The sequence below is a fragment of the Prionailurus bengalensis genome, chromosome C2 (genome assembly GCF_016509475.1).
Source record: "Prionailurus bengalensis isolate Pbe53 chromosome C2, Fcat_Pben_1.1_paternal_pri, whole genome shotgun sequence".
In the NCBI taxonomy this organism is placed as follows: Eukaryota; Metazoa; Chordata; class Mammalia; order Carnivora; family Felidae; genus Prionailurus; species Prionailurus bengalensis.
In genome coordinates, this window is record NC_057350.1 from 96,696,176 (window position 1) to 96,724,173 (window position 27,998).

General features: G+C 41.3%; 1 protein-coding gene across 1 annotated transcript; it reads right to left on the reverse strand.

Annotated features, from left to right (window-relative positions):
* Positions 1–27,980, reverse strand: SAMD7 (sterile alpha motif domain containing 7). Its single transcript, XM_043594937.1, has 9 exons — positions 27,735–27,980; positions 22,284–22,389; positions 19,684–19,810; positions 18,300–18,424; positions 14,644–14,722; positions 12,897–13,519; positions 11,771–11,892; positions 4,717–4,827; positions 1–1,589 (listed from the first exon to the last, which is right to left on the reverse strand). The coding sequence occupies exons 2-9, from the start codon at positions 22,384–22,386 to the stop codon at positions 1,422–1,424; spliced, it is 1,458 nt and encodes a 485-aa protein (XP_043450872.1). The 5' UTR covers positions 22,387–22,389; positions 27,735–27,980; the 3' UTR covers positions 1–1,421.
* Between the last annotated feature and the right edge of the window lie 18 nt (positions 27,981–27,998).

Genomic DNA, 27,998 nt, shown 5'->3' on the forward strand with positions numbered 1-27,998 from the left:
TTTGTGGCTGAAAACAACACATTTATTATTTTGCCGTTTCTGTGGGTCAGGAATCCAGGAGCAACTCAATGGAGACCTCTGGTTCAGGCCCTCCATCAAGCTGTAGGCAGAAGCTGCATGTGTAGTTATCTCAATGCTTGACTGAGGAGAAGCCACGTTCAAGTTCCTTAATGTGGCTTTTGACAAGCCTCAGAAGATTTGTTTCCATGTTCCATCACTCAGGCTCTCCGCAGGGCTGCCTGGACTCATAGAAGCTGGTTCCCTCAAGAGCAGGGATTCCAAAGACAGAGAAAGAGCATCCCAGACAGAAGAACCAAAGATGTGACATCCATCATGATTTTCATATTATGTTCACCAGAAAAGAGTCAGTAAGTCCATCCCACCTAAGAGGGGAGGGCGTTACACGAGGGCACAGGGACCGGGAAGCAGGGATCATTGGGGGCTACCTTCGAGGCTGTCTGCTACCGTTTCTTCATTTTAAATGTAAATTTTAAAAATAGAAAATGCATTCTCATCGTTGGACCTTTAAAATGTACAGGAGGGTGTGTGCTAAGTTTCCCTCATGCCCCTGTTGCCAGTCCCTTCCTTGAGCAAACTCCTAGCCGTTTCTTGTGTATCTTTTCAGAGGCTTTCTGTTAAGTGTAAAGTTGAGAGGGACTCCACGGGGACAAGCAGAAAGTCCCCTTCATCTTCTCCCCTCCCTCCAGCCAATTCAAACCTGCTTTGCAGAGATAACTCTATCCCCACCCCTTGTGGGAAATCTGAGGTGGGTACTGTTACTTTTCATCTCCGTCTCAGATAATTAGGAGTTATTTTGAGTCATGACAATTTCATGTCAGCAAGAAAATGCTGAATAACGGTCTCTCTGAACTGAAAGGTTAAACCTTCTGTTCTTCCCTGGCTTGGTCCTTCTTCAGCCTGGAAGCCTGAAGTGAGAAAAAGTGGAGGCCTTGTGGTCAGCTTCTCTTTCTCATTTTTGTACTTTGCCACTTTTTCTTCTACATCTTTCAACTCCACGGGATTGCCTTGGTCTCTTTCTGGGTTGGGGGATGGGAAATGAATGAAGGGAGATAAGGAACTCTTTTTTTTTTTTCACTATTGGTTCTTTTGGCTTCTTCGGAGATTTCCTCATGGAATCATCCAACTGTAGCTTTTTTGGTGTTTGCAAATGCTCTCCTTCATTCAGCATTTGCTTCCAAGGATACACCTGCAGCCACTTTGGGCTGAAGTCACATTAGGAAGGCTCTTGGGCAAGGCCTCCTTAAGGGCTCCAGGAGGGCTGGCTTTCTCTTCTTCCCAGCTTCCATCTCATCTTGGGAAACCCTCACACGCCCTTCAGAATGTCCTGGACTCTTTGGAAAACTGATAAAGACTGTTCTTGCTCCTTGAGGGCTTTAATTTCTCATGCTATCTTGTTCGCTTCATTTAGGAATTGTTATATCCTGGGAACAAGGAACATCCAATGTATCACCCCAGGAATTAAAATCCAAAAGAGGGGATGTATCTGCTGGTTGATCAAATGGTTGTTTTGTATGGGTAGGAAGTAGATGACTTTTCTTATACAACATACTTTCCACTTGCTGAGACACCTGTGGAGACAAAATGATTATAACAATTAAGTCTATAGATTCTTTCAATAACCCGGCATCCTCTGCTTAGGCACAGATGGCAGGAAGGATAGGTAATTTCAGGCATGGGGCATCTAGATAGTTGTGAGGGACATCGTTCTAGGATGTGGGGGCTTTTTCTTTCTCTCAGAAACATCCAGCATTTATTACTGTAAAACTGGATATCACCGTGGTAGTAACTTTGTAATTCCTGGCTCTGGGTCTGCCGTGGTTCATCTGTGACACAATCATTTCACTCTGAGTTTACTCCACCTCACCCTTTCCTAAGGGTCCCTCAACAGATCCCACAGACACCCCACTCCACCTTTACCAATGCCCAACTGGCACTTCTCTAAGCTGAGGCTGCAATTCTTTAGGGAGATTCAGCACACAGGTGCCTTCAAGTTGCCTTAGTGTTGAGACATAAACATTGCCGCTTTGGGCCTCGGTGCCCCAGCATTAACCACTGGACTCTTACACAAACCTCACCCTCCACGGGACCCAGGGGATTTCTACGTCGTTCACATTGTCATAGCTCAAACCCAGCTTCTTCCATTCTAACAATACTGGGTTCTCAGATTCCAGTAATGTCCTGTATGCCTTGCATGCCCTGTTCAGGTCCACCTTCTAAGTTTCTGGTCATCCGGGTGGATTTTCTTCTTCTCAGCAGGGCTTACTATAATGGAATTTTGCCCCTGCTTCCCATTTTGGAGATTGAGATCTTCCCCCACACCTTCTGTGGGAGCTCTGTCCTGTTGTGCAGGCAGATGGAGCCTGGACTTGAGAGCTCACTTGGGCTCCGTGGAGTTACTTATACACATTAGGTGTGAGCACAGGAAATGACTACAGCCTTGTGAAAATGATTTGGGGCTAATAGCGATGGCAAGTGAGGACAAGATGAAGACTGACTTGGAGAATGTAACACTGTATGCCAACTATATTCAAAAAGAAAAAAGAAAGGCTTAGAGCTGGCCACGTTGTTAAGGCAGAAAAAAATAAGTGCCAGAGTGATAAATTAAAGCCAAAGTAAATCAGATTTGAGAAAAAAAAACCATGCAGTGTCATTAGAATGCCAAGAGGGAGAGTATCCTCACTAAAGAAAAATAAATTGTTGGGGCGCCTGGGTGGCTCAGTCAGTTAAGCATCCGACTTCGGCTCAGGTCCGTGAGTTTGAGTCCTGTGTCCGGCTCTGTGCTGACAGCTTGGAGCCTGGAACCTGCATCAGGTTCTCTGCCTCCCTCTCTGTCTGCCCCTCCTCTGCTCGTGCTCTCTCTCTCTGTCTCTCAAAAATAAATAAACAAAAAAATTAAAAGAAAAATAAATTATTTAAAAGTGAATACCACATTGTACCAATGTTAATTTCTTAGTTTTGACAAATGTGCCACATTATGTAAGATGTTAGCCTTAAGAAAAGCTGGGTGAACTCTATTATCTTTGCAACTTTTCTATACCTAAAATCATTCCAAAATAAGAAGTTGAAAAAAAAAAAAAAAAGAATACCAATGGAAACATTAAGGTATTTACACTAGAAATAAAGAACTTCTTTACCCTAAACTTTTTTGGCAGAGAAAAATGGTTTTCGAAGGACATTTTGAAGTCTCATTGTTCTTTGCGTAAATATGTATTGTAAAGTGGTTCAGTTCTGTATAAATTCTGGGAAGAATCAGTTGATGATTCTTGGTTTCATTTTCAGGAAACTCACTCTTTCAACAAATAACTTTTGACCTATTATGAGTCTTGTATACTCTAAAGATACATTAGTCAACAAAACAGACAAAGACCTATGCTCTCACGGAGCTTACATTCTAGTGGGTTTGGGGGGGGGGGGGAATCAACAATAAACATGAATATAATAAATGCATTGCATTGTATGATTGAAGATGATAGGTGCTGTTGGGGAAGAAAAGAAGAGAAGAAAAGGAACAGCAGTAGTGTGCATGGATCCTGAGCTGAGTACAATCGTAAATAGGGTGATCAGAGCAAGCTTCATTAAGAAGATATAGCAGAGCAAAGATGAAGGAGGTGAGGGAACAAAGCATGAGGATATCAGGGGAAGAGCATCCCAGGCAGAGGGAACGGCTCTTAGGTGGAGCTTGCCGACAAGTTTAAGCAGCATCCAGAGGCAAATGGTCAAAAGCAGCAACTGGGGGGTGTGGAGCAGAGGGGAGGTAAGTAGAAGATGAGGTCAGGAAGGTAAGGATAGTGGTGGGTGGAGAGGAGCACAAATGATATAAACTTTGGGCGGTTACTCTGGAGGAAATGGGGAGCTATTGCAGACTTTTGAGCCAAAGGGTGACATGGTCTGTCCTATGTATTAGAAGGATCATCCTGAACTGTTTTGTGCATAGGCGCTGGGAGGGCAAAGGCGGAGCAGGGCAAACAGAAGGCTAACGCAGTAATCTAATGAGAGATACTGGTGCTTTAGTCCTGAAGGAAGCAGTGGAGATGGTGAGAAGTCATGAACTGGAGTTGGCTCGGTCCAGTCTCAAGAGCCAATCGTTACATTTTCGGGAAGTTTGCAAAGCAGTTGCTAAATGTGGCATTGTTAAAAATTAAATTATATAAATTTACAATTAAATACATTATATTGAAAACTCGAGTCGTCAATACTCAAAACTCATCACTCCTTAATTGTTGTTACCTAACGATTTTACTATTAATTATTATTATTCTGCTCCTGAGGTCAGTTATGTGTATCCATATGGTGAACATGCTCTAAAATGGGGCACTGCTGCGCCTCTCTCCGCGATTCTGAATTCGGGGACATGACATTAGGAGTTTGTCAGCCATCGTAGGCGTATTTACATTACAGAAATTAACAGATGCTACAAGTCAGCGTTCATTTTGTTTTTTAAAGGGAACTAGTTGTTAGACATTCACCAGCACACCACTGCTTTGTGCCTTCCCAACCATAGCTAGGAATGAGTACCACTACCCCCCCCCCAAAGCTTTCAGGTTTCCCCATTTCTGTCAGGTCCCCAGCCACAGAGGGGCAAAGCTTAATAAGAGGTTAAGTGGGTATTGTGCGTATTACAACAGGAGAAAGGTAACATATTTCTCTTAAGCCTCATACCATTAATACATATTTGGTTATGAGAACTCACCATACCTGTGACTGAATCTTGAGTGCCGGCCCTAGCTTTAATCCCAGAGTGCTGCGAAGATGCTCCTCGGTGAGTAATGGCAAGGTTTCTCCATCAATGGCATGATCTTTAAATACCTTTATCAAAAACAAAAGGTGTTAACTTTGCATGTCTTTGGAAAAAATTCCTGTGTGGGGCAGCTGGGTGGTTCAGTCAGCGGAGCATCCGACTCTTGATTGCAGTTCAGATCATGATCTCACACTGGTGGGATGGAGCCCCGTGTCAGGCTCCATGCTGAGCGTGGAACCTGCTTAATGTTCTCTCTCTACCTTTGCTCCTCTCCCCACCCCCCTTTTGTCTCTCTTAAATAAAATAAGTAAATAAATAAAAATAAACAATTTTTTTTAAGTAATCTCTATACCCAATGTGGGGCTCAAACTCATGACTTTGAGATCAAGACTTGCATGCTCTCCCCACTGAGCCAGCTAGGTGCCCACCCCCCAATTCTTTCTTTCTTTCTTTCTTTCTTTCTTTCTTTCTTTCTTTCTTTCTTTCTTTCTTTCCTTATTTATTTATTTATTTAGAGAGACAGAGAGAAAATGCAAGAGGGGGAGGGACAGATAGATTGAATCCCAAGCATGATCTGCACTGATAGTGTGCAGCCCTTTTCGGAGCTCGAACTCACTATGTGAGGTCATGACCTGAGCCAAGATCAAGAGTCAGTCACTTGGGGCGCCAGGGTGGCTCAGTCGGTTAAGCATCCGACTCTTGATTTCAGCTCAGGTCGTGATCTCACGGATCATGGGCTTGAGCCGCTCATCTGGCTCTGTGCTGACAGTGCAGAGCCTACTTGGAATTCTCTCTCTGCCCCTCTCTCTGCCCCTTCCCCACTTCTCTCCCTCTCTCTGCCCCTTCCCCACTTACACACACATTCTCTCTCTCTTTCAAATAAAAAGAGTTGGTCACTTAACCGACTGAGGCACCCCCCAAATTCTTGTTCATATATAGGTATTTTAGTTTTGAAGGAACCATTAAGACTGCTTGAGGATGACACTTCAGTTACTCTCTCTTCTGTGATCCAGTAGCACGCCTGTGCTCTTTAATGACTCTTGGAGTACATTGTAATTCTGTCTCTGGAACTCAGTTCCAACCTGCAATGGTTATGACTTGAGGGCAGGCCCATGTCTTGTTTACCAGTGCCCCTATAATGCTGTGGCTGGGATATGGTAGATGTGCAATAAATGTTGCTGGGCAAACCAATGAATGGACAAATAGGCTGAGTAAAGTGTGGTGGGTGGAAACCATGGCAGACAAATTTTACCTCTCACGCTGACAGGTGCAGTGTCTCGGTCCACTGCCCTGCGTGCATGGCAAGGGGAGGAGAGGGAAATGCAGGCAAATGCTGTGGCGCTCGGCCTTTCCGGGGCCCTATCTGTTCTGCCTGTGTAGTGCCGTGCCTTCTTTTCTTCTGGAAACTAGGAAGGCCACTGGTGGACAAAGATTCCAGGCAGATAAAGAGATGAATCAAAAATCTGGGCAGATTTGGTAGTGCTGTAATTTCATGATCTCCAGCTTCCATCTGCCCGGCAATCCTCTATTTACTGATAAGTTTTCTCTTTTTTCTATTTTCAAGCTTTCTTCACGCTCTTCAAACTTAAGATCTTACAGAATCCTCCCTCATTTTCAGCAGATTGTATAACTTCCTAATTGAAAGAAAAGAAAAGAAAAGAAAAGAAAAGAAAAGAAAAGAAAAGAAAAGAAAAGAAAAGAAAAAAAGAAAAAAGAAAAGAAAAGGAAAGGAAAAGAGAGAAGGGAAGGGAAGGAAAGAAAAGGAAAGGAAAGAAACCAATAGACAAGAACTTCCTCTAATTCTGCCCAGCAACCTAAAAACTTATATTTTCTCCCTTGGTCCTGATATGGTGGAAGAGGGTCTCTCAGTGTTTGAAGACAGTCTCTTCATGTGTACTGTGTGTCCTCACCCCTCCCACCTCAGGCTTCACTCAGCAGATAACCCCCTCTCTCAGTGTTAGTCTCCCCTCTTGAGCTGGCTCCTTCCCATTGGCATTTACCCAAGTCTCCATCATTAAGCAAACAATAATAAGGCACCTACACAAACGCTTCCTCACTCTGTCTCTAGATACAGCCCCATACCTCTCATCCCCTTCACAGGCCAGTTTCTCAAGAGTTTTGATCTTCCCTGCCTCAATGTTCTTACTGTCCAGTCATTCCTCAGTCTCAAGGACTCTGACTTCTACCCTCACTAAGCCACTAAACCTACTTGTCTCTGGGTCCCCGGTGACTCTGCTGTTACCAAGTGCATGGATGTTCCTGGCGTTCCTGGTTGTATTTGACATTGTTGACTACTTTTTCATTAAAAAAAAAAAAAAAAAAAAAAAAAAGCTCTTTCCTGGCCTTTCCTGGCCTTTGCAAGGCGCTCCCTCCTGGGTGCTCTCTGCCTTTCTTTCTCAGTCACTTGTGTGGCTATCATTTCTTTATCCATGTTTATGGGTTAGGGTTCCTTAGGCTTCTGCCTCCGGTGCTCTTTGGTCTTCCTGATTCATCTCAGTCTCTCTCTTGGCTTCAGTGAATATCTCTTTCTGCCGAAGGCTCCCTAATGTATACCTTAAACTCACAAGCTGAATCACGCCAGTTCTGCCTTTTCCATAGTGTTCTTGTCTACCCGCCCCACTGGTGCTACCCTGGATCTAGAGCTTCCCCACTAGTCTTGCTGCCCTCAACCTATTTTCATAAGAGCAACCTGAGTGACCTTTCTGAAATATAAAGCTAAGTATGCCACTCACGCTTAAAACCTCCACTGCCTCCAGGATAAAGCCACAGTCCCTCCCTGGGTCTCCACAGCTCTTTGTGACCCGACCCCCTCCCCTCATCCAGCCTCTTATCTTGCCGTTGTCCCCTCTCTCACTTGGTCCTGGCCTTCTCTGCCACTGGAAGCTATCTCGAAATCCCAACTGTGCTAAATTCTTTCTGGTTCCTGGTCTTCACTTGGAAATTTCTCCTTTGCCTCTCTTCCACCTCACCTCCCCCCTCAGCTAGTAATCTCACTTACAGATGCCTCTCCCTTCAGGAAGCCACAAGGCCCTCCCGTGTGTGCCCACCATGCTCCGTACCTGCTCTCTCGTAGCATCTCCACGTTGATGTGGAACTCCTTACTAGTGTCCCTCTTCTGGACTTTAAGTTCAGTGGCAAGGGGAACCATATTTGCCTTGTGTCCACTATATTGGAGGGCATGCCTCAGGACTGACTGAAAAGTCAAGTCTTTTGGGGAAGCTTCTGTACTAGGAAATTCTTGTTCTAATAGATTTTAGTTATTTATAAACTGTGTTTGCTAAGTAATTATTTTGTTTCCTACTTTAATTAAGAAAATTATGGGGCGCCTGGGTGGCGCAGTCGGTTAAGCGTCCGACTTCAGCCAGGTCACGATCTCGCGGTCCGGGAGTTCGAGCCCCACGTCGGGCTCTGGGCTGATGGCTCAGAGCCTGGAGCCTGTTTCCGATTCTGTGTCTCCCTCTCTCTCTGCCCCTCCCCCGTTCATGCTCTGTCTCTCTCTGTCCCAAAAATAAATAAACGTTGAAAAAAATTAAAAAAAAAAAAAAGAAAATTATAGAATGCCTAACATGAACTAACTTATCTTAGGCTAAAGTGAAAAAGTTGACACTTTGGTTAGGCTTGTAGCCTTATCTTGGGGAAATGTATGATTTCTCTTAACGTTTTTTGAAGTATTAGGAATAAATTAAGGATTCCTTTTACCATCTTTGACAATACCTAGGGGCCCAGGTACCCTTGACTATAAACCATATGGCCCAATATCTTCAGCATAAAGTAATTGTGGTGGAAAGAGCTAGATTTGTAGTCTCATACACATTTTTCAAGCACTCACTCTCTTAGACACTGTGATGCTCAGTTTTGCAGCTGAGGCTGCAACATAGAGTTAATATCTTCTTCATGGAATTGGTATACATTAAATTTAAAAGATAATCTAAACGACGTGCCTGATACAGTGCCTCGCATATAGTCCATGTTCAGCAAAAAGTAGGCATTATTATAATAATGAGACAACCAGTGTAGAAAAGGTTAAGTGAGTTGCCAAGAAGCTGAGCTTGCCAAGTAGAGAACTTAGAAAATAAAAGGTTTCTCATTCTGATCCAGGATTTTCGCTATGTAATCCTGCTGCTATTCAGGGAAAGGGGTACTGGTGGAAACAGTTAAATGTATTAATGGTGGGAAGGTTTGGCCCATTTCTCTTTCCTTTGTAGGGATTCCATTGAGCAATGAAGGGATGCATTTTCTTTTCTTTTCTTTTTTAATTTTCTTAATGTTTACTTATTTTTGAGAGAGAGAGAGAGAGAGAGTGGGGAGGGGCAGAGAAGGAGGAAGACACAGAATCTGAAGCAGGCTGTAGGCTCTGAGCTGTAAGCATAGAGCCTGATGCTGGGCTCGAACTCATGAACTGTGAGATCATGACCTGAGCTAAAATCAGCAGATGCTCAACCAACTGAGCCACCCAGCTGCCCCAGGATACTTTTTCAAACAGAGACAGGTTGGCAGCTGGGACTGACTTGCATGAGGACCCAAGCCTCAGCCCTGATGGATGAACCTGGGCCTGAGGCAAAGTTGCAGAATATGCCCGTGTCACTCACATGTCCCTCCTACTTCATTGTCAAGACAGCAGTTTAAGCCAGGAGCACCATATAAATGTACACATAATTTTAGTAATTTCAGTTCTTTTAGGGAGAGAATATTTTATCTGCTGAGTTCCTTGAATGAGACATTTACTTAGAACAAACAAGATGTGTCACAGGCTCTCCTGGATGTCCCTGAACAATTGAGCTACCAACCCTCTCTCTCTCTCTCTATTTAAAAGAATTCATTTGCATAGGAGCTTTGAGGTTTAGTTGTGGTTATTTTTTTCTGGCTTTCTTTTTATACCTACAGGAGGCAGTTGGTAGGAGGTTGCTGAGCGGCCACCTAAGGCAGAGATGAGAAAGAAGACGGCAGGGTGGGTGTGGGAGACATGGTGGGTGTGACCCTGACTAGTCCCAGGCTGTGACATACTAGACAAGGGTTCCAGTGACAGCTGTGCCCGAGCTGTGCTGCTTCTGAGCTTGTTGCGCTCAATTGCATCCAAGGGGACTCTCTCCATTTCTGTACGGAATACTGTCCCTAACACGGCAGGGGCACGCCCAGCAGGGCAATGTTCTTGCTGTTGATTTCACCAGCAGTCACCAGCTGAGAGGGAATAGACTCATGAAGAAACAAGAGCAGAACTTGACCCTAACCACATTTGAGAAACACCTAGAAATAACTGTTCCATTTCTTGGGGTGGGGAAAGGAGCGCTGACATCCTGTTGGTGAGAGATAATGAGTCAGCAAAGTGTGGGGTATTCGTGCTTATGTGACTTCTACGTACCCACAAGAAGACGTTTGGGATGATAAAGTATGAAATGCACGTAGCATCATTTATTACAAGAGCGGGTCTCATACGCGGCACTTCCATGCCTGTGGATCACTGGCTGATGAAGAATAATGAGGGGCCAAACAGATTCGGCCCACCCAGAAGCCAGCAATCACATGTTCATTGCTTATTGCTGATTTCAACTGTTGCTTATTTCGGACTGTTATCAAAATTTGGTAACTTTGCTGTACTGGCAGTTGGTGCGGCACTTGACAAGTGGAATAGGTAAATTTAAAAAGGGATTGCCCCATGGTCAATGACTAATAAGAAAATAATAAGGTTAGACTCATTGAATGGGAGAAAAATAGGACAAATTTTTTTTACAAAGTATGCAAAAAGACAAAGTGGATAACTCAAAGAATACAACTTGCCTGATAAGGAACCCGTTATCTTGAGGAGCCTCTGATAGCATGGTGAAATTAACGCTCGTCAAGAACTTATAAGGTGCCAGGCCCTCTTTACTGCTTACCACAATCCTTTGAGGATGAATTATGTAATTATCCCCATTTTAAAGATGAAAAACAGCACTAAGAAGACAGGTGGCTTGTCCTAGGTCACATGTCCAGATAACGGAAAAGCCAGGGTTTGAACTTGTACTTTCTAGTTTCATAAGCCATGCTCTTAACTGCTCCTCTATCTAATTTTCCATAAGTCCCATAAACAGAACAAAAAAAAAAAAGGAAAGAAAAAGTAGAAGAATTAATGGCATTAAATTGAAGAAAAAAAAATGATCATAAAACCAAGATCTGAAAAAAGTCATTTCTAACATCAGTTAATTATGTTAAATTATAATGTCCTTTCCTTGCCTTCTTTTCCTTTGATATATAAACCAAAGATAACGACACCAGATTTAGTAAGCAAATTGCAGCTTAAAATTGTGTGATTAAATCACTTGAAAAAATAAACTTTATATATGAAAATGTAGCATTGACATAAACTTCAAAAACCGGCCAACCCATTATTTTTGTCACCAGTTTTCCCATGTGAGGAGAGCTAGTCTTCTTTCCAACTGTCCTAATGGTTCATTATGATTCAAAAAAATACTATTTTATCTACCAGACTGAATTATACGTGTGTATTCACTTTTGCATATTGCCCTGGCATAAATAGAGAATTTTAAGGTAGTTAATTTCTTATTTTTCAGATCTGTAGGCTTGTTATTCTTTTTAGAATAAAGAATATATTTCTATTACCTATTAGGAGTAGCCTAAAACTTCTGGTACAGAAGTATGTGCCCCCCAATGTTTGCTATATGGAAGAATAGGGAAAGTACTCATCACTTCTCAATATTTTTGGATGTTTAGCCTCCGAATCTCCTAATTTTGGGTAAATTCCTATCTCCCAGGAATCTTGACGGAACAGAAACTAATGCCAGACATTGGCTTTCCCAGCCTCCCCTGCAGATGGGCTGTGGGGACATGACCCAAGATTCAGCAATCAGAGGCTCCTGTCCCCGGTCAGTCGATGACATACGAGGGGCAGATTAGAAGCAAACTCAGAGAAGCAAACTTCTCTGGGAGAAAAATGCAAGTTTGGCAGAACCCGTGTTGAAGGAAACATATTTCAAAATGTCTTATTTTTATGAAAGTACTTAAATGTTCAGTCACCTGAGCATAATCTGAACAACCTGGAAGGCCCCTAATGAAGTTGTGCACGTCATTCACGGTCCATTTCTGAATATCTTCATCCAAAGACAGATTTTCCCCAATTGTAACCAGTGGGTGCGCTCCTTTAAAAGTGGAAAGGAAATTATTTTGTGGTATACAATTTCCAGGAAAAGGGGAAACTAAGAACACGTTTTTATGTATAGTTACATTAATTTCCTTATATTCTATTACCACAGAGGGTCCCTTCATATCTACGTGCAAGCTCCTTAAACAATACTGAGAGATATTTTCTAAAAAATTTAGCAATCTCCTTTATTTCCTTCTTTTAAAGGATCTTTAACGACAGCATTATCGTAAATAAACAAAGACATTCCATACTGCTTCATTTTCTCTCAGGTTCTAATAGACATGCCCTGTGGATTTCATTCTCCAGATGAACACTGTCACGTTCTATGATATTCTATGAATTATCATGCTCTCTAGGTGACATGAGAATGTAGCCACATATTCATCGAAATGGCAAGTTAACGCTTTGTAAGGGTAAGTCACCAACACAATTGGCTTGGTGACTAGATTACAACCACCTTCCCCAAATACCTGTGTTTTAAAATGTTTTTACCAAAAGAAGTTCTAGAAACTATTCATTGTTTGTTTGGGAGGGTAGTATGTTAATGTTTTTAGGTAATAAGTTATCGTAACAGGAATGGGCACTGAAAATTAATGCTTTTGTTTAACTGTCTATTGTTTTCTGCACTTAAATACAGGGGAGATGGAATTCATACTTTTAAGGAAGAAGTCCCTCTATTTTGTATTGAAGAAATTAATAGCAAATTAAATTAAAAGTTTAATTTAAAATTCTGGTAGGTTTCCCCATCCTTCCTCATTCTTGCCTTCCTAGCTTTGGCTGGAAATTCTCTATACAGCAATATATAAATAGAGACAAGTTTCACTAATATGGCTTATTGGAACAAACATAATAAAGGGACTTCAAGAAGACGTAGTCCTAAATAGGATTAAGAAAAAGAAGAATAAAAGGAAACGCGATGGGAATGGTACATTATGTAATAACTTAAGGGCGTGGTGACCTGTGGCTCATTAGAATCTGCCATTGGCCCCTGACACCCACCTGGCAGAGATGGTCGAGGAACTGGGGGACAAACCCCATTCTTTTCACCACAGGCTGCAAAGCCTTGCTCTGAAGTCTTCTCCTTTGCACCATCCCAGGCCTTTGCTTCTAGGGGAGCACCATGAGCTCCCCAAGGTTTTTTATGGGTGGGCTCGAGCTCCCCACAGGTGTTGCCAAGAGCTGGCTTTTCATTGGTTTCCCTTGGCTTCTGATTGTTGAGAGCTTCGGTTTCTGGTTCTTTTGCAAATTCATCCTCTTCGTAGGAAATCACATGAGTCTGGCCTAAGATTTTTTCTTCTCCTTGGCTTTTAGAGCTCTCAATATCGCTGTCTAGAACTTTCTGATTCCCAGCACCTCTCCTGAGACGACGACATTTCTGACCCCAGCTTTCTAGAAAATGTGGACCAGCTGCCACTATCGTGGGGGTTCCCTGAAGGTTTCTCAGGGTGCTTCTGTGAAAATGCAGGTCACTGGCAGGGAGCATGCTCCTGCCATGGTAGTTGGCTGGGCCAGGAGGGATGCTGGAGGTATAGAGGAATGGTATCCCTGGTCCTGCTAGTCCCTTGGGATTCACTTTTTCTATTCTCCTTTGCTGGTAAAATGCATGCATTTCCATTTCCATCCTAAAAACAAAACAATATATTTTATACACCCCAAGAAAACTGCTAGAAATATAATCTTAATGGTTCTCTGTGTTCCTTGAGATGGAACCTCTGCTTTTCCCAGGTCTTCCCACTACTTGTCAGAAGTTTGTTGGGTGGAAACACGAATTCCCTTGAAAATCACCGGGAAGGAGAGTTTGGAATGAGATCTGAGGATGAAAGGTTTGGCCGAATCTCACAATGGAAGTCCAAGGCCTGTTTTTAAAGCATTAGCTCTAATAGATCTGGCAAATTTCGCAGGAATGGGAATAACATAGCACAGGGTAGTTTCTTGCCAGAAATTAATCCTCGAAGAAATCAAAGTTCTGGAAAGAGTTTTCTAAACCCCACAGTATAATCTTAGTGGGACTCAAGGAAGTCAACGCAAGTCTCAACTGTTACAAATCAATGCAATTGGCAGGAGTTGTGGGGGAGGATTTGTTGGGGGTTTTGCTTAATTTATTTTGATTATTGGTTATCACCTGGACTCATTAGGGTTCAGTGATGGAAAACTGAGTCTGAGGCCTTCTTGTACCCCGGGGCCATGCCCTAGTCATTATTGCTGTCTTTTCTTTCTCCTAGTTGCTACAGCTGAAGTCCACTTTTGGGGCCACTGATATGGGGCTGCCTGGGCTCTGCTTGTAGAGTCCGAAGTGGGGTTGGCAAGCTTAGCTCCTATATTTGGGCAGAACTGAAGTCTTTTAAAACAGAAGTGCAAATATGAATTTCAGGGGACTCACAACTAGGCATTTTAATTATGAGACATTATTAAACTCTTAAGATTTACAGACATAGATTCACTATGTAATTTCTAATCTTACTTTTATCTGTAACTAACTTAAATATATGTTTGTATATATTTCTTTTTGTAATATTCCTGAAGTGCTTTTTGTATGTAATCAGGTATCTATCTATCTATCTATCTATCTATCTAATATGTATATAATTAGAGTTTGTATATGTATACAACACAAAATACAAATATAATGAATGCATATAAAAAGTATCTCTATATCTATCTATTATCTATCTATCTATCTATCTATCCATCTAAAATCAATGAACAAGTGAATAGAAAATAAATAAAAACAACACCATTATGTTACCTGGCAGTATGCTGCCTTTGAATCATTTCATTCCTTCTTGCCATTGCCTTTATGGATTCAGGTGGTAAAATGCCCCAACCTTAAAAAAGAAAACCACCATCCCACCCCACAAACAAATTAACAATGTCCATTTAAAGATAATAAAAATCAAATATAATGATTTAAAAGAACACCCACCCACCAGTAGAGCACAGTGTTGGAAACAATATCAGATAATTGCTGTTCAGCATCTTAGAGTTACTTTGGTGATGGAATGATAAAACACTAGATAATTTTATTTTTCTTTAAGTATGGGTCTCATGATTGGTGACATTTTCCTGCCATACTTGAAAAGGAAAAAAAAAAATGAAATGAACTGTGGATCTCTTTGTTTCTAGCTTTTAAAGCAAAAACGGATCATTTTTCTTTTCTTTTCTTTTGCTGCAAGAGAAATCAGTTGACCTTAAAAAAAAAAGTAACTAAGTGCTTCTTGTGCACCAAAACCCCTGGAAATAAATGCAATGATTTCATGGATAAGATATAAAGCTCTCTATGTGGACTTTTTGGTGTGTCTGAGGAAGATACTTTTTGCAAAATGCCTTCAATGAAGTTGGTAGAAATTACATTCTTTGTGTCAGTCTTCTGAAGTGTCTTGAAATAACAGCAGCATTATGGAATTCAAGGCTCTAGTCTTGCCTGGTAACTTTATACTCTATTGATTTTTTTTTTTTTTCTTTCTCTGTACTCCTAATGCACTTAGAGTCTATACAGATGCTTTAGTATTTTTTTTTTCTTTTAAAATTTCCACCCATCATGGGCCAAAACAATTTTTTAAAATATAATAAAACAGCCTGGGTGGCTCAGTTGGTTAAGCGACCAACTTCGGCTCAGGTCATGATCTCACGGTTTGTGAGTTCCAGCCCCACCCTGGGCTCTGTGCTGACAGCTGGGAGCCTGGAGCCTGCTTCAGATTCTGGGTTTCCCTCTCTCTCTGCCCCTCCCCCACTCATGCTCTGTCTCTCTCTGTCTCAGAAATAAAATTAAAAAAAATTTTTTTAAAAAATACAATAAAACAAACTTTTATAAAATTGAAATGAAAACAAGGACAACTACAAGTGTAATGTAAAAAACGATCAGATTAATAGACATAGAATTACCCTGTCAAATTGCTGCAAAAGTTTATCTATTTATGCATTTATTTGCACAACCTCTTCATAGACCAGCACAGGTCCACAGAGAATTCTTCAACAATAATAGACATACAAATTGTACTTGTTTTATGTAGTTTTACATGTGAAAATCTGTTCTCCCTAACACAGCGGTCAGTATCATGAGAGAATTTCTTCTTGCACATGCTTTGTACTAAGTTAGAAGAGCTCATTAACTCCTATTAATAACCCATCTTAAAATAAATAATGCTATATCTTTTTTAAGGGAGATTATTTGTCATTCGTAAAATTCAGAGATTGGATGAGGTGACCTCTAAAATCCTCCTAATGCTAACGCTTTATATTTTTTATAATTCAGTGGCTTCAAAATATTCTTCTCTAGAGAGCCAGCATGGGTGAAACTATCAACCCATGAGGTACTGACTGCAAAAGAATGCTGAGAAATTTCTCACGAGAAGTCCAGTTTAGAGGGCACAATTTTAATTACCTGGATTTTAGGACCCTCTGAAATCTGGAATCCCCAAACTTATTCCAAGTTTCTTTCTCTTTCCTAAATAGATGACATCAAACTTAGTGCTAGTCCAGCTGTAATAACCTACTTTCTTCCTGATACCCAATTTTTTGAAATAGATTTGTGTCTTGGTTTCTATTTTGCTAATTTAGTAGCTCCGTTTCTATAGGACCGAGGCCCTAGTTTTCCGTTGCTTACTCTCCTACACATCAGCCTTGAGGCAGGAGACCTGACCTCTGTCCCTGAGACAGGTGGTGAATTTGCTTGCTTGTATCCAAACATTGGCAGCTTCCAGATTCTTTATCACTAAGATGGGCTCTGAGTCAGCAATGCAACTATTTCACTGGTCTATTTATGTGTTGCCTGTAACCATGGGCTATAGATTTACTGGGTTCTTGACGCCAGATGGGGTTTTCATCCAGGATTAGCTTTTGGGACAACCTTTTTGGTCCTTGGAACACTCTAGTGGGTGTGTCCAGTTTCAGTCAGGCCCTGGCTTCTACGCCCTATCCCCTTGCACTGGATCCATGCACAACATGCTCAGATCCAGGCAGACTGGTGTCTTCACTGGCCCTGGCACCAATCATATTTTTTCTTGTGCCAGGCTTTTCACTCCTACTTGTTCTTATCTATTGAGAGTTGTTGGAATTGGAGAGCAGGGACAAACAGAAACTCATGAATACAGTTTTGGGGGATAAGATACATCAGTTTGATCTTCTATATGATGAGGAATTTCTCTCTTCTTAATCTCTCTTGAGCCCCCACCAGTCATGTTTTCATTGATAGCCCTCTACTGAGACTGCTCTTATCAAGATCACCAATGAGCTCCACTCAGCTAAATCTAATCATATATTCTTAGTTTTTGTCTACTTCATCTACGAGAGGCATACTTGACCCAGATGCTCACTCTCTCCTTAAAACTTCGTCCCTTGCCTTCAAGGCCACCAGGCTCTCCTGGGTCTCCTCCCATCACACTGTTTTCTCCTGTTTCTCCCTTGTTTGATCCTTCTCATCTTTTGGATCTTGTTGGTATGTCCTAGATATCATCCGTTTAACCTCTATCAACACTCACTCTAAAGATGATCTCATTTAGTCTCATTTATGCTGATGACTTCCAAAATTATATCTCCAAGCTGTCTCCAGAAGTCCTCTCTTCACTTTAGCTGCCTTCCTGACATCTCCCACTGATTATCTGTTAGGTACCTCAAACGTAACAGGAGCAAAACAGAGCCCATAACATCTCTCCCACCCCAAGAACTCTGTTCCTCTCACACTCTTCCTCAACAGTGAATAACAACTCTACCTCTCATTGTTCAGACCAAAATTTTTGCTATCCTCCTTAAGACCTCTCTCTCACACAGCTCATATCTAAACTGTGAGAAAATCTGTTATTTCTACCTTCAAAATAATTACAGAATCCAACTACATGTTACTATGCAACTGTTACCACCCAGAGCCAACCCATCATAATCTTTTGGCTCTTCTGATAGCCCATTAACTCCCATCGGTTTATCTTCAGAGCTTTGATCCTATCAAGTTTGTCTCAAATACAGGAGCCAGAGCGATCCTGGTAAAATGTAAGTCAGACCATGTCGCTCCTTTGTGCAAACTCCTCAAAAGCTTCCCCTCCTACTCAGGATAAAAGGCAAGCCTCCACTTTGACCTATCAGGCCAGAGATAAACAGCCCCAAGCCCCCTTAACTCTCAGATCTCATCTCCCCATGACCCCTTTAGTTCCTCACATGTAAGATAAGACAGAGATATTGCAACTTTTCATGTTATTCCTCAGTAAATTGGTGGTTGGAGGCGTTAAGCAACTTACACGTGGTCGCTTAGTGGTGGAACCATGATTGAAACCTAGGTAGCAAGTGCAGAACTTACAAGCACACCTGCCACACAGCTTTGCCAAACTTAGCAGTAAATGCGATGGCACGATGGCAGAACTTAATGCAGCCATCCAGGTCACACTGGTGCCACAGACCATCGATTGCTCATACCTGAGTAGACATGATTGGATAGCACGTTCGGTATATTTGCATTTGGTAGAACAGAGGATCCAAATTGGGAAGGAACACAAAACTGTCTTGGGTCAGCAGGAGCTACAGTGGAAGACAATAAATCTCTAGGAAAAAAAGATATAAAATAGATAAAATGAGGATGGAACAGTACAAATTTTCCATTGCATAGGCAGTGAGATTTTCTAATTGCCAGATGAGATTCTATCATCTCTTCCAAAAATAAGATGCAAAAATCCTGCAGCCTCTTGGTTTCAGTAGAAATGTGGTGAGAAACATCTACTAAGGAAGGATTGACCCAGCTGACAACACAACAGAAACATCAAGAAAAAAAAAAAGTTTTAGAAATGTCTGGAAAAAATCTAATCAAATTAATACTGCTCTCTGATTTCCCATGACCAACATACTATTCTGACCACATTCTTTTCTCATGTAATGGACACACTTTGCCTTGGGTTTTGCCATCTGGGATCAGTGTTTGACTATGTGGTGGGCAGTTTGTTTGTTTTGCCAAACTTCAGTGGTCTCGAGAAGTCAAAATTTATTGTTCACACCCCACAACAACAATAAATAATGGACATTACTTTCCTCTCAGAATGTCAAAATATTCTAAAGAGGGGAAAATAAGAAACTACCAGAGTGTACAACCTAAGTACTGATAATGTCACTTTTATTGAAAGAAAAAAATTGTTCTATCATGAGAAAACCAGGGTACTCAACTGTTATGGAGTGAGTTGTGTTCCTCCCAAATTCATAGGTTAAAGTCCAAACTCCCACTGTGACTATATTTGTAGATAGGGCCTTTCATGGGGTACGTAAGGTTAAATGTGGCTATAACAGCGGAGCCCTGATCCGATAGGACAGGTGTCCTTAGAAGAAGAAGAGGAAGAGGAAGCAGGAGTGCATGCACAGAGAAAAATGCCAGGTGAGGGCACAGCAAGAAGGCGACCGTCTGCAAGCCAAGGACAGAGGCCTCATCACAAATCAACTCTGCCGACACCGTGATCTATGGCTTTTCAGACTCCAGAACTAGGAGAAATAAAATTCTGTCGCTGAATCCATGCAGTCTGTGGTATTTTGTTAGGGCAGTCCTTGCAGATTACATCAATGTTTATACCTGTATGATGCCTGTCCCATAGTAAGTGCTTGTTAGCTATGTGTGGAGTGTGTCAAGCAGGCCCCAGATGGGAAGTGATGGGAAGTGTGTTGAACGTGTGGCCAGCAGAGCATCTTGATATGCATTTGTGCACCACAGTTCATGGAAGTGACACTAGACAAGAAAACAAAACTGGAGTCACCATCATTTGAAACGTTAATGGTCATCCATTTTCTCCTTCGAACAGAATAGTATATTGGAAAGAAATACCGATCCACCGTTGGAGGTTCAAATGATGAAGGAACCAGTGGCATCCTCTGCTGCCCTGGTGCCGTCAGTAAAGGATTCATGGCCATCGTTGGATTTATCATCAATATCTCTCGCCACTGATGGAGTTCTAAAAAGAATCAGATAAATATATAAACAAAAAACTACACTTTTAGTGAACTATTTGAATTTTTCTTGAACACAACAAACACCTTTTGTATTTCCCCAACATCTGGGGAGACCAGCTATACCAAACTTTCACTTACACAAAACCCCCTTCACTGTGAGCTCCCAGACCCAACTGCAGAACTCAGTGATTTTCAGCTTGTCCTTGGAATTCGTTGATGAGTTCACAGGAAATACCACACCATATTACAAGCAATAATAAAATTAAACCAGCCTTGCAAGATTCCAGAAATACCAACCTCCTTTCTTACAACTTACTTTGATTTTTATATTTCCAGGGGTACGAATGTGTCTATTTCCCATATGTTCAATCTTTAGAAAAATCTTCCTTTTTAATTGTTAAGATTAAAATAGAAAAGGGAAAATCATAGTGGCTAAAAATACATCTAGTTAAAGTAGATATAGACTAGGACTGTGTTTAATCAGAACAAGTGAGCAAGTTGTATCCAAATATACATGAACACAGGATGCATAACTTTATCTGAAGAACCTAATGACCAGAAATAGGGACCGTTGTTAAAAGGATAACATTTTGGTTTACATCTTCCTGTTAATTATTCATGTCCTTTGAGTAATTTTAAATATTAAACAAATACTAGTCAAGCAGGTCATTGTCGCTTTTCCTTCATCCTCCATTGTCACTTCAAAAAATTCAAGATGCTTACAAGTATGGTTTTAAAATATTTTATTTTATTTATTTTGAGAGAGAGAACAAGAGTGTGCATGCATGCACGCATTAGTGGGGGAGTGGCGGAGAGAGAGAGAGAGAGAGAGAGAGAGACAGAAAGAATCCCTGAAGTGGGGGCTTCATCCTACAAACTGTGAGATCATTACCTGAGCCAAAATCAAGAGTCAGATGCTTAACTGCCTGAACCACCCAGGCACCCAGATACCTACAAGTGTGTTTTTTAAAAAAGGAAACTAGGAGGGACCCCTGGGTGGCTCAGTCGGTTAAGTGTCTGACTTCAGTTCAGGTCATGATCTTGCGGTTGGTGAGTTCGAGCCCCACATCAGGCTCCACATTGACAGTGCAGAGCCTGCTTGGGATTCTCTCTCTCTTCCTCTCTCTCTACCCCTCCTCTACTTGTGCACACTTTCTCTCAAAATAAAGAAATAAACTTGAAAAATTAGGAAATCGGGAAGAAAATGTTCTGCTTTTCAAAGTAGCGATCTTCATTTTTTCCTTTCTTGTATGTATATTTGATTTGATTGTTAAAACAGTTAATACACTCATATAGACCAAAAACTAAAAATATAATGGTATTTAAATAAACTATCCCTTTTTTAGCTTCTTTTTAAGACTGAAACCTAATGATCATAGTCCGTAGTTCACCTAACATTGGCTTTTGCCATTCATATATTTAAAACATTTCTTTATGTTGATTTCTTTTCACTGGGTTTCTGTGAGGTCAGTATAGTTTCCTCTCCGATAGTGACCTCAGAGAGTCTAGTGACTAGTCAGGATTAAAATAAAAATATTTGCCAGGTACCTGCCAGCCACGGTGAGAATGCCAACAAAGAACAAAGGTTGGGTATATGTCAGACATGGGCTTGCAATTCTGTCAAGAACACTGTCATGCCTTGAAATCTCAGGTCCTCCGTGTGCAATCTGGTGCACAGCCCCCTTCCTCCCCTTAGTCCATTACACAACAGAACAATGTGGGACACATCTGGGTGTTATTGAACTTTCATTTGTGTCATAAAATGACTGTCTTTGGCAGAAGTTTGAACTTACCCACGAATGAGATAGAATCTTTAAAATTATAAAATATAATGTTTATCTTGCATTTTATGTGATGCTGGAGACGAATCAGGAGGAAGGAGGAGGAAAAAGAAGGAAGAAAGGGAGAGGTGCAGAATCCCTCCAGAGCAAGGATTGCCTAGATGTTGGACCACCCCTCTTCCTCACACACGTCACCTGAGGGAAATGCCATAAAAATTAGTCACCAAAAACAGATGAGGCTGTCTTATTCTGGCATTCCCCCTAAGAAGGCCTTCAGACAAGGACTTGAATGCAGGTAGTGGTCCCAAGGAGCTCACAAGGGGGAGTGGGGAAGTGAAATCAGGAAGGGAAAAGCTGATAAAGGGAGAATTAATGTGTGGATTACTACTCTGGGCAACTGGGGATCAACGCTGCTAAGACATCTTGTGGAACACACCTCAGGATTTGTCCCAATGAAAGACAAAGAGACGGGTAAACAGCCCCTGGATTATGCCTGATCTAGATGCAAGGAGCTCCTGTGGTGTGGGAGGGAGCCTTCAGACCAAGAAGCTGAGAGGGGCAGGTGCTTGAGATGGGGAAGGACTTCCCCATGGTTGAAGATGAACTTGGAAGGGGGCCACGGGGAGCTCCCATATATCTCCCTCTGCCCCACTGGCAGCAACAGTGTGTGGAGCTGTTGAGGCAAGGTGATTACCTTCTAATGTCATTCCAGTAGAGAGCTGGCACAAATGCCTTTCTTCTGGAGTACCAGGTTCACCAGACAGAGGAATACATTTACGAGGTTCCGTAGGGTCCATTGTCTGCAACAACACAGCAGGATTGTTTTTTTTACTGTTAGTCACGCGTTTAGTGAAGTAAGCAGGGAACTCAAGGCTATCAGGTTAACAGAGATGAAGAAATGGAGCATCAGAGACAAGTCTGATCTAATTTAAATCTGCTTAAAACTCTTCTTGGTAACATAACTGTTCTGGATCCTATGGTTCTTGGGTGCGGTTTATTTTCTTTTTGTAATGCCAAGGAGATTGAATGTGATCTATAAAATTTTGTTACACATCTGATATAGTAGTTTATTATTTTTTAATCAATCCTCCAAGTTTGCACCTAAAATGTAAGCTTATTTCCGAGGTCTAGAGAAGTATCTCTATGTATGCCATGAAGGTCCCCAAGAAGGATGAGTCAGTGACATCTGCCACATCTCAGTGTTACGGTTTTGGGCTCCACTTGGCTTCCCTAGTTTCCTTTCATCCTTATACTTGTAAGCGAGTGCTTTTTAACTTACCACCATCATATCTATTGGTGCCCAAATTTTCTTCTAAAAGTTTAATTGCCTGGTGCTATACCCTGGATTTTTATGCCTCCTCCCATTCATATGTTGAATACCCAATATGATGGTATTAGGAGGTAAATATTTGGGGAAGTGGTTACATCACGAGGGGGTCTACCCCCTCATGAATGGGATTAGTGTCCTTAGAAAAGAGATACTAGAGAGGAGTGCCTAGTTTCGGCTCAGGTCATGAACTCATGGTTCCTGGGTTTGAGCCCCATGTTGGGCTCTGTGCTGATGGTGCGGAGCCCACGTGGGATTCTCTGTCTCTCTCCCTCTCTCTCTCTGCCCCTCCCCTTCTCTCTTTCTCAAAATACATAAAGTTTAGAAAGAAAAAAAAGAAAAAAAGACAGAAAGAAAAGAGTTACCAGCGAGCTCCCTCATCCCTTCTGACATGTGAGGGCACAGCAAGAAAGTGGTCATTTGTGAACCAGGAAGCAGGTCCTCACTGGACTGTATCTGGTTCGCAGACTGCATCTACCGAATCTGCTGGCGCCTTCACCTTGGACTCTCTGCCTCCAGAATTGCAAGAAATAGATTTCTGCATTTATAGGCCACCCAGACTACAGTATTCTGTTATAGCAACCTGAATGGACCAAGGTACCCTTTTTGTGTTCTGTTGTTATATTTTGAATGTGCCAAATTTTTATGCAGTCTATTTTTTAATAGACTTTATTTTTAAAGCAGTTTTAGGTTCACAGCAAAATTGAGTAGATAGTACAAAGAGCTCCCATATATCTCCCTCTGCCCCACACGCATAGCCTTCCTCACTATCAATGTCTGGCACCAAAGTGGCACACTTGTGAATGTGGCACATCAGTAAACCTATACCTACACGTCACTATCATCCAAAGTGCACAGTTTACCTGTGTGCCTACTTTTAGCGTGGTACCTTCTATGGGTTTTGAGAAACGTAGAATGCCATGCATCTACCACTATAGTCACACAGAACGGTTTCCCAGCTCTAAATCAAATTATATTTCAAAGCAAATACTATCAGGAGACTTCCAAGGAAACGTTCTGGGGTTGGCCAGATCTTTCCCTTCATCAGCAAGGTAGATGCTTGGGCTCCAAATCTAGGTGTCTATAATCTCACCATTTGGGGTGTCATAGGATCAACCCATGAGTCTTTAAATATCAACTTTCACATTTTCAGGGTATCCTCTTATTTTAGAAACATCTAGACAAATGAAGTGAACCAAGGTCACTTTGGCACGGCAGATGAAATGCTCTTGAGTCAAAATGCAGACGGGGATATCCATTTTAAACGCAGTGAGTCTGGTAATCCCAAGTGCGGAGTGTAACGGTGCTTAGGTTTGCATTCAGCGTGGATTTCTCTGACCCAGAGCTCTAATCCTGGATGCCCAGCACTTTAGGAGGATGAGGATTCCTTAATCTCTATCTTCAGACTCTTACCCTCAACAAACCCCTCCAGGCAGCACACAGACGATTTAGGTAGTGCTAATTCTGTCTCAACTGATTAGGGCAGTAGTAGTAAGACATGAAGTTCATGAACTAAAGCCCTTGCCAAATCAGCAGATTTTCACTGAATGCTTGCCTGGTGCATAGTAGCCAGGTGTCAGTTTGATTCCATTTCAGTCTCTCATTGGCTATACTGTGACCATTTATTAAAGTCGGTGCGATCTGAGTTTGGCCAAGCCTGAATTTGAGCAATTACATATGGAATATTTGTTGTGTTGCATGTATGATGCATGACTTCTGGGATTGGACTCATTGAAATAAATTAGTTTTTAAATAACTTCTGTATTTGTAAGTTTTTACAAATACAGTTTTTACATTCTAAGAGTAGATCAGTAGAATTAAATGTTTCTACAATCTTGAGGAAAAAAAATATAAATTCTTAAATGAAAACTAGTGGGAGATATTTACAGAGATCTTTTATTTAAGGTATAAAACAATCCTTAGTAGCTTCACACATTCGCTATTCTAGGTGTCCTATATTAATCTGGGTTCTGAAAAGCATGTTAGTGCTAAAGCATAATTCACACTTCCTTAAGTACATTTTCAGTTTAGAAAAATAATAAATAGGAAATTTTTTTTAAAAAAATAAGAAGGCTGGGGTGCCTGACCATTAAAAAAAAATAGTTAAGTGGCCACCTCCGGCTTAGGTCGTGATCTCCCAGTTGGTGAGTTTGAGCCCCACATCCGGCTGTCTGCTCTCAGCACAGGGCCTGCTCTGGATTCTCTGTGCCCTTCTCTCTCGCTACCCCTCCCCCACTTGCATTCTTTCTCTCTCTCTCTCTCTCTCTCAAAAATAAATAAAAACATTTAAAAAAGTAGGAAGACCAATAAATTGTCCAAAAGTATTTCATTATCAATACCCTTAGCAGAAAAATTCACGGTGAGAAGAGAGATCATGCTAATTTCACAGTCATAGTTAGAAGTGTGAAAAGTTTATTTTTATATCCAATAATAAAAAGCTTAGAAAATAATTACATAAAACAGTGTGTGAAATGTAAATAATTGTACTGATATTCCAAATACATAGTTTCCTGAGATTACAAGGTGATTCTAAACTTATCCAAGCCCTATTTCAAGTGGAAGAAGTAGTTACACTTAAAGCATCTTTACCCCAAATGTGCATCATGGCCATTTATAACAGAAAGAAAGACAAAAGACATTGCTCCTTAAAATCTGAGTGGCTGCTTATGTGGGTCCTGAGAAACTTAACAGAAACCCATGGGGGAGGGGAAGGAAAAAAAAAAAGAGGTTAGAGTGGGAGAGAGCCAAAGCATAAGAGACTCTTAAAAACTGAGAACAAACTGAGGGTTGATGGAGGGTGGGAGGGAGGGGAGGGTGGGTGATGGGTATCGAGGAGGGCACCTTTTGGGATGAGCACTGGGTGTTGCATGGAAACCAATTTGACAATAAATTTCATATATTGAAAAAAAAAATCTGAGTGGCTGATGTCTCCATCAGCCCCACCCCACCTCTTCCTCAAGGATTTCATCCTCATGGGTGGTCAGGCACTGACTTTTTGCTCTTGCGGGGTTCCCAGTCTGGCCGACAGCCCACCTCCTGTAGCTGTTCCTTCCTCTCTGCTCTACATTGACTCCGAATGCCATCCATTTCCCTCAGTATCCACAAAAAAGCACTCACACAAGGCAAACGTGTTGTGTAGCCAACTTGACTGAGAATTGGCCAATCAGATTGGGGGGGAGGGGGCAGTGTCAAAAACAATTTCGAATTGAACATTAAAGTTCTCCATTGTGAAACATCCCCTTGGGGGAATTTTGACATTTCAAGCCCAGGCTTCTTGTTCTTTTCCTTGACCTTCTCTCAGTTGGTCCCCCAATAATTGCAAAACATTCCTCCCACCTAGTTTTGCAGAGGGCCTCTGCACCCTCTTCCTGACTCTGCTCTGAGCCTCTCCTCAAGAGGACTTTGACTCTGGGTCTCTGCATATTCCCGCCCCTCCCCAGCCTTGCCGAGGATAGGGAAGGAACTTAGAGGCTTCTTTTCTACTGGCTTGAGTTGTGTCACTAACAGCCCACTTTGGAGGTCAGCTAGACTTAATTTTTGTTTTAAATAACAATAAGCATACACAAGCACAATATAAATGAAATGAGGTATCACTGTAGTAGTAAGCATCACTGTCCACAAAGGCAGTTAGTACCGAAGCACTTGGCAGTGGCCCTGAAATATATTTCACTTTTCCTAAAGGCATATACTTTATTAAAGCAGCGTTCTAAATGCATTGCGTCACAATGTGAACCCTGGAAAGTGTTGGTGAAGGCATATGGTGTGTGCATGCTTCCCTCACCTCTCACTTCTTTTCATTCTGGAAGCTCGTTGTCATTAGAGCCACCTATGCTTCCTTGAGATGTAAAGTTCTAGACACATTTGCAAATACTGTAATGAAACAGACTAAACCTTTTCATCATTAAGCAAGTAGAGATTATGTAATATCTTCACTACTTGAATTCAACATAACTTATGCACTGCTATAATTTGAATAAATTACGTTCACTTTCTCCAAAAGATCGTAGAGCAAAACCCATTGTATATAAATTTGTACGTAGGTCAAAGTGACATCTAGTAGTACCCGTATAACTGAACTGAATTTTAGATATTTTAGTGAGATTGTTAGAAAGAATGAGTTAAGAAATAGTTAACAGAGGGTTTTTTTCATAATTATCATTGACTGCTCCTCAATGTTTTTTTCTCAAAGTTTCTACTCTGACATTTCATAGTCCGCACATCGTAATTCTTTTTGGAATATAGTTATCTGCAGTAACAAAAGGCCATTAGAAGAATAACGCATAGTAAATGTATAGGAGCAACACACAGAGGCAGGTACTTAATCTATTTGAAGATGAGAAAACACTTGATAAATTTATATACAACTTTGAGCTGACTTTATTTTAAATAAATTTCCTTTTACTTTTACTTAAAATAAAATTAAGGTGTGACAGATAGTATTTATTTATTTGACATGAGCAGTGTATCATTAGGAACTCTTCAGTAGTTTCAGCCAAATAAGAATTTATTAGCTAACATGTTGTTAGCAATAAGGGAGCCAACCAAATTTGTAGATAAATCTAAGCCTTTCTTTATAAAAATTCATTTTTCCAAAGTCTAATGTGTTTTGTTTTTATAATGTGCCCAGCGATTTTGGCAGGAATGCTGTTGATGGTATTTATCCAAGACGATTTCCTTACTTCTCCATTGTGCACTTGATCCATGTAGACACGCATTCCTTTTAAGATAAAAGTGTCCATTTATTTTATATGTGCAAACATTTTATTAAAAGTAACTCGTCTGAGTTTGGACTCATTAAGGGTAGATATATATACTTACATCCTCTCTGAAGTCTTCCTGGTTTTGACATTGCTTGTGGAAGAACCATCCAAAGATTTTCTTTCAATTGCGGAAGCTCCTCTGGATGCAGATTTAAAAGCACATCTGACGACTGTTTCAGAAACCGTCTTAATTAATTCACCTTGCCTTAAATACGAATTCAACTAAGTTGATTAGTCCTATTTCATGGCAGAAACGTTGCCCTCTGATATCCTCTACAGATAGGCGAAAAGACGCTAAGCCCTAGGAAAGTGCACTGCAGTG

What these genes read in the sequence shown, in the direction of transcription:
- SAMD7 (XM_043594937.1), bottom strand. Translation starts at nt 22,386, where the DNA reads ATGGACCCTACGGAACCTCGTAAATGTATTCCTCTGTCTGGTGAACCT. An exon ending in ATCCAATCATGTCTACTCAG is followed by an intron (nt 14,723 to 18,299) that starts GTATGAGCAATC and finishes TTCTTTTTTAAG; the next exon opens with GTTGGGGCATTTTACCACCT. An exon ending in CAAAGGCAGCATACTGCCAG is followed by an intron (nt 13,520 to 14,643) that starts GTAACATAATGG and finishes TTTTGTTTTTAG; the next exon opens with GATGGAAATGGAAATGCATG.